The sequence below is a fragment of the Oncorhynchus keta genome, chromosome 3, assembly GCF_023373465.1.
Source record: "Oncorhynchus keta strain PuntledgeMale-10-30-2019 chromosome 3, Oket_V2, whole genome shotgun sequence".
Taxonomy (NCBI): Eukaryota; Metazoa; Chordata; class Actinopteri; order Salmoniformes; family Salmonidae; genus Oncorhynchus; species Oncorhynchus keta.
Window position 1 is genome coordinate 29,886,339 of NC_068423.1, and position 11,367 is coordinate 29,897,705.

Sequence of the window (11,367 nt, forward strand, 5' to 3'; positions counted from 1 at the left end):
GTCTACTACACCTGTTGTATTCAGCATTTCACTGTGAGGTCTACTACACCTGTTGTATTCAGCATTTCACTGTAAGGTCTACTACACCTGTTGTATTCAGCATTTCACTGTAAGGTCTACTACACCTGTTGTATTCAGCATTTCACTGTGAGGTCTACTACACCTGTTGTATTCAGCATTTCACTGTGAGGTCTACCTACACCTGTTGTATTCAGCATTTCACTGTAAGGTCTACTACACCTGTTGTATTCAGCATTTCACTGTTAGGTCTACTACACCTGTTGTAGTCAGCATTTCACTGTGAGGTCTACTACACCTGTTGTATTCAGCATTTCACTGTGAGGTCTACTACACCTGTTGTATTCAGCATTTCACTGTGAGGTCTACTACACCTGATGTATTCAGCATTTCACTGTAAGGTCTACTACACCTGTTGTATTCAGCATTTCACTGTGAGGTCTACTACACCTGTTGTATTCAGCATTTCACTGTGAGGTCTACTACACCTGATGTATTCAGCATTTCACTGTAAGGTCTACTACACCTGTTGTATTCAGCATTTCACTGTGAGGTCTACTACACCTGTTGTATTCAGCATTTCACTGTGAGGTCTACCTACACCTGTTGTATTCAGCATTTCACTGTAAGGTTCACTGTAAGGTCTACTACACCTGTTGTATTCAGCATTTCACTGTTAGGTCTACTACACCTGTTGTAGTCAGCATTTCACTGTGAGGTCTACTACACCTGTTGTATTCAGCATTTCACTGTGAGGTCTACTACACCTGTTGTATTCAGCATTTCACTGTGAGGTCTACTACACCTGTTGTATTCAGCATTTCACTGTGAGGTCTACTACACCTGTTGTATTCAGCATTTCACTGTGAGGTCTACTACACCTGTTGTATTCAGCATTTCACTGTAAGGTCTACTACACCTGTTGTATTCAGCATTTCACTGTACGGTCTACTACACCTGTTGTATTCGGAGCATGTGACAAATAACATTTTATTGTTTTTTTATTTGACTCGAGGCTGTAATCGCTGCAAAAGATTCTTCAACAAAGTACTCATTAAAGTGTCTGAATACTGTAACTGTTTAATTTGTTTTTAAATGACAAAAAACAAAAAAAACAATGCTTTGTCACTATGGTGCATTGTGTTGTCACTAGACGGGAGAACCTTCCAGAAGGACAACCATCTATGGGGCATTGTGTTGTCACTAGACGGGAGAACCTTCCAGAAGGACAACCATCTATTGTGTGTAGATTGATGAAGGGAGAACAACAATTGAATCCATTATAGAATAAGGCGTAAATTACGGGGTATTGTGATGTCATTATGGGGTATTGTGATGTCATTACGGGGTATTGTGATGTCATTACGGGGTATTGTGATGTCATTACGGGGTATTGTGATGTCATTATGGGGTATTGTGATGTCATTATAGGGTATTGTGATGTCATTACGGGGTATTGTGATGTCATTATGGGGTATTGTGATGTCATTATAGGGTATTGTGATGTCATTACGGGGTATTGTGATGTCATTATGGGGTATTGTGATGTCATTACGGGGTATTGTGATGTCATTACGGGGTATTGTGATGTCATTACGGGGTATTGTTATGTCATTACGGGGTATTGTGATGTCATTACGGGGTATTGTGATGTCATTACGGGGTATTGTGATGTCATTACGGGGTATTGTGATGTCATTACGGGGTATTGTGATGTCATTACGGGGTATTGTGATGTCATTACGGGGTATTGTGATGTCATTATGGGGTATTGTGATGTCATTACGGGGTATTGTGATGTCATTACGGGGTATTGTGATGTCATTACGGGGTATTGTGATGTCATTACGGGGTATTGTTATGTCATTATGGGGTATTGTGATGTCATTACGGGGTATTGTGATGTCATTATGGGGTATTGTTATGTCATTATAGGGTATTGTGATGTCATTATGGGGTATTGTGATGTCATTATAGGGTATTGTGATGTCATTACGGGGTATTGTGATGTCATTATGGGGTATTGTGATGTCATTATAGGGTATTGTGATGTCATTACGGGGTATTGTGATGTCATTACGGGGTATTGTGATGTCATTACGGGGTATTGTGATGTCATTACGGGGTATTGTTATGTCATTACGGGGTATTGTGATGTCATTACGGGGTATTGTGATGTCATTACGGGGTATTGTGATGTCATTATGGGGTATTGTGATGTCATTACGGGGTATTGTGATGTCATTACGGGTATTGTTATGTCATTACGGGGTATTGTGATGTCATTACGGGGTATTGTTATGTCATTACGGGGTATTGTGATGTCATTACGGGGTATTGTGATGTCATTACGGGTATTGTGATGTCATTACGGGGTATTGTTATGTCATTACGGGGTATTGTGATGTCATTACGGGGTATTGTTATGTCATTACGGGGTATTGTGATGTCATTATAGGGTATTGTTATGTCATTACGGGTATTGTGATGTCATTACGGGGTATTGTTATGTCATTACGGGGTATTGTGATGTCATTACGGGGTATTGTTATGTCATTACGGGGTATTGTGATGTCATTACGGGGTATTGTGATGTCATTATGGGGTATTGTGATGTCATTATAGGGTATTGTGATGTCATTACGGGGTATTGTGATGTCATTACGGGGTATTGTGATGTCATTATGGGGTATTGTTATGTCATTATAGGGTATTGTGATGTCATTACGCGGTATTGTGATGTCATTACGGGGTATTGTGATGTCATTACGGGGTATTGTGATGTCATTATAGGGTACAGTAAATATTCTTATTGAATCCATTTTAGAATAAGGCTGTAACGTAAACAAAAAATGTGGGAAAAATGTCAAAGGGTCTGAATACTTTCCCGAATGCGCTGTAGGTCACAGAATCTTATGTAAGTGGTAGGTTATAGAAGAGAGGAATTTATACCGCTCGTAAACCTGCAGGTATTAACAAAGAACTGGCCCTGTACAACACCTTAAGAGTTAGAGTAGTTCAATACTATTGGACTTCATATATATGGCGGTGGATTTTTTATAGGGCAACAATAGAAGACTAGATACTCTATAGATAAGACTGATACCGTGTGAAGGAGTGGCTCATGTCAAGTGGACACTACTAGTGCTTCAGTGCTCCCCACAAAACACACAGACTGGGACTACGTCCCAAAATGGAAAAACCTTTTCTACACAATGTTGGATTTATTTTTTTTACTAGGAAAGTGAACCACAACATGGCAGCAACACAACATGGTAGCAACACAACATGGTAGCAACACAACATGGTAGCAACACAACATGGCAGCAACACAACATGGCAGCAACACAACATGGTAGCAACACAACATGGCAGCAACACAACATGGTAGCAACACAACATGGTAGCAACACAACATGGCAGCAACACAACATGGTAGCAACACAACATGGCAGCAACACAACATGGCAGCAACACAACATGGCAGCAACACAACATGGTAGCAGCACAACATGGTAGCAACACAACATGGTAGCAGCACAACATGGTAGCAACACAACATGGTAGCAACACAACATGGCAGCAACACAACATGGCAGCAACACAACATGGCAGCAACACAACATGGCAGCAACACAACATGGTAGCAACACAACATGGCAGCAACACAACATGGCAGCAACACAACATGGTAGCAGCACAACATGGTAGCAACACAACATGGTAGCAGCACAGAACATGGTAGCAACACAACATGGTAGCAACACAACATGGCAGCAACACAACATGGTAGCAACACAACATGGCAGCAACACAACATGGCAGCAACACAACATGGTAGCAACACAACATGGCAGCAACACAACATGGCAGCAACACAACATGGCAGCAACACAACATGGCAGCAAAACAACATGGCAGCAACACAACATGGCAGCAGCACAACATTTGACTAAAGCCCTAAAGTAGTGCACTACATTTGACTAAAGCCCTAAAGTAGTGCACTACATTTGACTAAAGCCCTAAAGTAGTACACTATTAATGGATAATAGTGTGCAATTCGGGACACAGCCAAGACGCACACACACACACACACACACACACACACACACACACACACACACACACACACACACACACACACACACACACACACACACACACACACACACACACACACACACACACACACACCTCACCCATTTCCTGTCGAGTGCTGCAGACCCCGAGACCATACTGCTGGGTTCTGTCTGCCACAGTTTTCAGGAAATCACCGTTGTTCTCAGCGAAACCCAGGTAGTTATAGGAACCCATGTTGATGACATCATCTATGGTCTTCCCTGTTAAACTGAACACACACAGACAGACATACAGACAGACATACAGACAGACATACAGACAGACATTAAACCCATGTTGATGACATCGTCTATGGTCTTCCCTGTTAAACTGAACACACACAGACAGACATACAGACAGACATACAGACAGACATACAGACAGACATTAAACCCATGTTGATGACATCGTCTATGGTCTTCCCTGTTAAACTGAAAACACACAGACAGACATACAGACAGACATACAGACAGACATACAGACAGACATTAAACCCATGTTGATGACATCGTCTATGGTCTTCCCTGTTAAACTGAAAACACACAGACAGACATACAGACAGACATACAGACAGACATTAAACCCATGTTGATGACATCGTCTATGGTCTTCCCTGTTAAACTGAAAACACACAGACAGACATACAGACAGACATACAGACAGACATTAAACCCATGTTGATGACATCGTCTATGGTCTTCCCTGTTAAACTGAAAACACACAGACAGACATACAGACAGACATACAGACAGACATTAAACCCATGTTGATGACATCGTCTATGGTCTTCCCTGTTAAACTGAAAACACACAGACAGACATACAGACAGACATACAGACAGACATACAGACAGACATTAAACCCATGTTGATGACATCGTCTATGGTCTTCCCTGTTAAACTGAAAACACACAGACAGACATACAGACAGACATACAGACAGACATTAAACCCATGTTGATGACATCGTCTATGGTCTTCCCTGTTAAACTGAAAACACACAGACAGACATACAGACAGACATACAGACAGACACACAGACAGACATACAGACAGACATTAAACCCATGTTGATGACATCATCTATGGTCTTCCCTGTTAAACTGAAAACACACAGACAGACATACAGACAGACACACAGACAGACAGACATACAGACAGACATTAAACCCATGTTGATGACATTGTCTACGGTCTTCCCTGTTAAACTGAAAACACACAGACAGACATACAGACAGACATACAGACAGACATACAGACAGACATACAGACAGACATTAAACCCATGTTGATGACATCATCTATGGTCTTCCCTGTTAAACTGAAAACACACAGACAGACATACAGACAGACATACAGACAGACATACAGACAGACATTAAACCCATGTTGATGACATCGTCTATGGTCTTCCCTGTTAAACTGAAAACACACAGACAGACATACAGACAGACATACAGACAGACATACAGACAGACATTAAACCCATGTTGATGACATCATCTATGGTCTTCCCTGTTAAACTGAACACACACAGACAGACATACAGACAGACATACAGACAGACATACAGACAGACATTAAACCCATGTTGATGACATCGTCTATGGTCTTCCCTGTTAAACTGAAAACACACAGACGGACATACAGACAGACATACAGACAGACATTAAACCCATGTTGATGACATCATCTATGGTCTTCCCTGTTAAACTGAAAACACACAGACAGACATACAGACAGACAGACATACAGACAGACATACAGACATACAGACAGACATACAGACAGACATTAAACCCATGTTGATGACATCGTCTATGGTCTTCCCTGTTAAACTGAACACACACAGACAGACACACAGACAGACATACAGACAGACATACAGACAGACATTAAACCCATGTTGATGACATCGTCTATGGTCTTCCCTGTTAAACTGAAAACACACAGACAGACATACAGACAGACAGACATACAGACATACATACAGACATACATACAGACAGACATACAGACAGACATTAAACCCATGTTGATGACATCATCTATGGTCTTCCCTGTTAAACTGAAAACACACAGACAGACATACAGACAGATATACAGACAGACATACAGACAGACATACAGACAGACATTAAACCCATGTTGATGACATCATCTACGGTCTTCCCTGTTAAACTGAAAACACACAGACAGACATACAGACAGATATACAGACAGACATACAGACAGACATTAAACCCATGTTGATGACATCATCTACGGTCTTCCCTGTTAAACTGAAAACACACAGACAGACATACAGACAGACATACAGACAGACATACAGACAGACATACAGACAGACATTAAACCCATGTTGATGACATCATCTACGGTCTTCCCTGTTAAACTGAACACACACAGACACACATGTACTAATCATTTTCTAACCTGTTCATACGTTATAGACGTGTGAACAATTTATTTTGTTGCACACGTATGTCTGAGAGGCAAACACACACACACACACACACACACACACACACACACACACACACACACACACACACACACACACACACACACACACACACACACACACACACACACACACACACACACACACACACACACACACACACACACACCCTTATTGAATGACAGTAATAGTGGGAACCAACCTACAACAATTAGAACACAGAACAGTAAACATATAAATATATTGTTTCATTGAATTTGCTCAAAGCTTTATTAGAACCTAGGACCATATACACACACAGTGTATCAGAGTAGGAGTTCAGATCTAGGATCAGGTCCTCCCTTGTCCGATGTGTTATCTACAAGTGGGAGAAAAAAAAACTGATTCTAGATCAGCACCCTGTACCTGAATGTCCAGTTGTAGTCTGGGGACACCCTCTCCATCACATCAAACACAGGGCCAGGCAGACTGCATATAGGTCTGTTCCAGTTGTCTCTTACTCTCATGTACAGGTTACGGGTGTAGAAGTTCTCAAAGTCCTGGTACAGAGGGACGAAATCCTGAGGAGACACATATTGAAAACAGGGTTCATTGTCACAGCACAGCGTGATTACTACATGGCACATGCAGTTGAAGTCTGAAGTTTACATACACTTAGGTTGGCGTCATTAAAACTAGTTTACATACACTTAGGTTGGAGTCATTAAAACTAGTTTACATACACTTAGGTTGGAGTCATTAAAACTAGTTTACATACACTTAGGTTGGAGTCATTAAAACTAGTTTACATCCACTTAGGCTGGAGTCATTAAAACTAGTTTACATACACTTAGGCTGGAGTCATTAAAACTAGTTTACATACACTTAGGCTGGAGTCATTAAAACTAGTTTACATACACTTAGGTTGGAGTCATTAAAACTAGTTTACATACACTTAGGTTGGAGTCATTAAAACTAGTTTACATCCACTTAGGCTGGAGTCATTAAAACTAGTTTACATACACTTAGGCTGGAGTCATTAAAACTAGTTTACATACACTTAGGCTGGAGTCATTAAAACTAGTTTACATACACTTAGGTTGGAGTCATTAAAACTAGTTTACATCCACTTAGGCTGGAGTCATTAAAACTAGTTTACATACACTTAGGCTGGAGTCATTAAAACTAGTTTACATACACTTAGGCTGGAGTCATTAAAACTAGTTTACATCCACTTAGGTTGGAGTCATTAAAAACTTGTTTTTCAACAACTCCACAAATTTCTCGTTAATTAATATCAAACTATAGTTTTGGCAAGTCGGTTAGGACATCTACTTTGTACATGACACAAGTCATTTTTCCAACAATTGTTTACAGACAGATTATTTCACTTATAATTCACTTCATCACAATTCCAGTGGGTCAGAAGTTTACATACACCAAGTTGACTGTGCCTTTAAACAGCTTGGAAAATTCCAGAAAATTATGTCATGGCTTTAGAAGCTTCTGATAGGCTAATTGACATAATTTGAGTCAATTGGAGGTGTACCTGTGGATGTATTTCAAGGCCTACCTTCAAACTCAGTGCCTATTTGCTTGACATCATGGGAAAATCAAAAGAAATCAGTCAAGACCCCAGAAAAAACATTGTAGACCTCCACAAGTCTGGCTCATCCTTGGGAGCCATTATCAAACGCCTGAAGGTACCACGTTCATCTGTACAAACAATAGTATGCAAGTATAAACACCATGGGACCACGCAGCCGTCATACCGCTCAGGGAAGAGACTCATTCTGTTGCCTAGAGATGAATGTACTTTGGTGCGAAAAGTGCAAATCATTTCCAGCAGAACAGGACAGAACAGAACAGGGCAGAGCAGAACAGGGCAGAACACAACAGGGCAGAACAGAACAGAACAGAACAGAACAGGGCAGAACACAACAGAACAGGGCAGAGCAGAACAGAACAGAACAGAACAGAACAGGGCAGAACACAACAGGGCAGAACAGACCAGAACAGAACACAACAGAACAGAACAGGGCAGAGCAGAACAGGGCAGAACACAACAGGGCAGAACAGACCAGAACAGAACACAACAGAACAGAACAGGGCAGAGCAGAACAGGGCAGAACACAACAGGGCAGAACAGAACAGAACAGAACAGAACAGAACAGAACAGAACAGAACAGGGCAGAACAGAGCAGGGCAGAACAGAACAGGGCAGAACACAACAGGGCAGAGCACAACAGGGCAGAGCACAACAGGGCAGAGCACAACAGGGCAGAACACAACAGGGCAGAACACAACAGGGCAGAACAGAACAGGGCAGAACACAACAGGGCAGAGCACAACAGGGCAGAGCACAACAGGGCAGAGCACAACAGGGCAGAGCACAACAGGGCAGAACAGAACAGGGCAGAGCACAACAGGGCAGAGCACAACAGGGCAGAGCACAACAGGGCAGAACACAACAGGGCAGAACACAACAGAACACAACAGAACACAACAGAACAGAACAGAACAGAACAGAACAGAGCAGGGCAGAACAGAGCAGGGCAGAACAGAACAGGGCAGAACAGAACAGGGCAGAACAGAACAGAACAGAACAGGGCAGAACAGAACAGGGCAGAACAGAACAGAACAGGGCAGAACAGAACAGGGCAGAGCACAACACAACACAACACGACACGACACGACAGGACAGGACAGGACAGGACAGAAGAGAACAGGACAGAAGAGAACAGGGCAGAAGAGAACAGGGCAGAAGAGAACAGGGCAGAAGAGAACAGGGCAGAACAGAACAGGGCAGAAGAGAACAGGGCAGAACAGAACAGGGCAGAACAGAACAGGGCAGAACAGAACAGGGCAGAACAGAACAGGGCAGAACAGGGCAGAACAGAACAGGGCAGAACAGGGCAGAACAGGGCAGAACAGGGCAGAACAGAACAGAACAGGGCAGAACAGAACAGAACAGGACAGAACAGGGCAGAACAGAACAGGGCAGAACAGAACAGAACAGGGCAGAACAGAACACAACAGAACACAACAGAACAGGGCAGAACAGAACAGGGCAGAACAGAACAGGGCAGAACAGAACAGAACAGGACAGAACAGAACAGGACAGAACAGAACAGGGCAGAACAGAACAGGACAGAACACAACAGAACAGGGCAGAACAGAACAGGGCAGAACAGAACACAACAGAACAGAACAGGACAGAACAGAACAGGGCAGAACAGAACAGGGCAGAGCAGAACAGAACAGGGCAGAGCAGAACAGAACAGGGCAGAGCAGAACAGAACAGAACAGAACAGAACAGGGCAGAGCAGGGCAGAACAGAACACAACAGAACAGAACAGAACAGGGCAGAGCAGGGCAGAGCAGGGCAGAGCAGAACACAACAGAACAGAACAGGGCAGAGCAGAACAGAACAGAACAGAACAGAGCAGGGCAGAGCAGAACAGAACAGAACAGAACAGAACAGAACAGGGCAGAGCAGAACACAACAGAACAGAACAGGGCAGAGCAGGGCAGAGCAGAACACAACAGAACAGAACAGGGCAGAGCAGAACAGGGCAGAACACAACAGAACAGAACAGGGCAGAGCAGAACAGGGCAGAACACAACAGAACAGAACAGGGCAGAGCAGAACAGAACAGAACACAACAGAACAGAACAGAACAGAACAGAAGCAGAACAGAACACAACACAACAGAACAGGGCAGAGCAGAGCAGAACAGGGCAGAGCAGAACAGGGCAGAACACAACAGAACAGAACAGGGCAGAACAGAACAGGGCAGAGCAGAACACAACAGAACAGAACAGGGCAGAACAGAACAGGGCAGAACACAACAGAACAGAACAGGGCAGAGCAGAACAGAACAGAACACAACAGAACAGAACAGGACAGAACAGAACAGGGCAGAACAGAACAGGGCAGAGCAGAACACAACAGAACAGAACAGGGCAGAACAGGGCAGAACACAACAGGGCAGAACAGAACAGGGCAGAGCAGAACAGGGCAGAACAGAACAGGGCAGAGCAGAACACAACAGAACAGAACAGGACAGAGCAGAACAGGGCAGAACAGAACAGAACAGAACAGAACAGAACAGAACAGAACAGAACAGAACAGAACAGGGCAGAGCAGAACAGGGCAGAACACAACAGGGCAGAACAGAAGAGAACACAACAGAACAGAACAGAACAGGGCAGAGCAGAACAGGGCAGAACAGAACAGAACAGAACAGAACAGAACAGGGCAGAACAGAACAGGGCAGAGCAGAACAGGGCAGAACAGAACAGAACAGAACAGAACACAACAGAACAGAACACAACAGGGCAGAACACAACAGGGCAGAACACAACAGGGCAGAACAGAACAGGGTAGAACACAACAGGGCAGAACAGAACAGAACAGGGTAGAACACAACAGAACAGAACAGAACACAACAGAACAGGGCAGAACAGCACAGAACAGGGCAGAACAGAACAGAACAGGGTAGAACACAACAGGGCAGAACACAACAGAACAGAACACAACAGAACAGAACACAACAGAACAGGGTAGAACACAACAGGGCAGAACACAACAGAACAGGGCAGAACAGCACAGAACAGAACAGGGCAGAACAGAACAGAACAGGGTAGAACACAACAGAACAGAACAGAACACAACAGAACAGGGCAGAACAGCACAGAACAGGGCAGAACAGAACAGGGTAGAACACAACAGGGCAGAACACAACAGAACAGGGCAGAACAGAAAAGAGCTATCCCATCCCAGTC

At 43.4% G+C, this 11,367-nt stretch overlaps 1 protein-coding gene and 1 long non-coding RNA gene across 3 annotated transcripts in view; one reads left to right on the forward strand and one right to left on the reverse strand.

The window, feature by feature from the left end:
• The window catches only part of sptlc3 (serine palmitoyltransferase, long chain base subunit 3), a 96,101-nt gene that overhangs the window by 72,449 nt on the left and 12,285 nt on the right, over positions 1-11,367 (reverse strand). For both annotated transcript variants that reach the window (XM_052495755.1, XM_052495745.1), the window contains 2 exons: positions 7,006-7,160; positions 4,218-4,366 (listed from right to left, as the gene is read on the reverse strand). In XM_052495755.1, the coding sequence (XP_052351715.1) occupies positions 4,218-4,366; positions 7,006-7,160 (304 nt within the window). The remainder of the gene's footprint in view (positions 1-4,217; positions 4,367-7,005; positions 7,161-11,367) is intronic.
• On the forward strand, positions 7,274-7,790 carry LOC127915709 (uncharacterized). Its single transcript, XR_008091725.1, has 3 exons — positions 7,274-7,503; positions 7,574-7,678; positions 7,714-7,790. It is a non-coding gene; the product is annotated as an uncharacterized LOC127915709 (long non-coding RNA).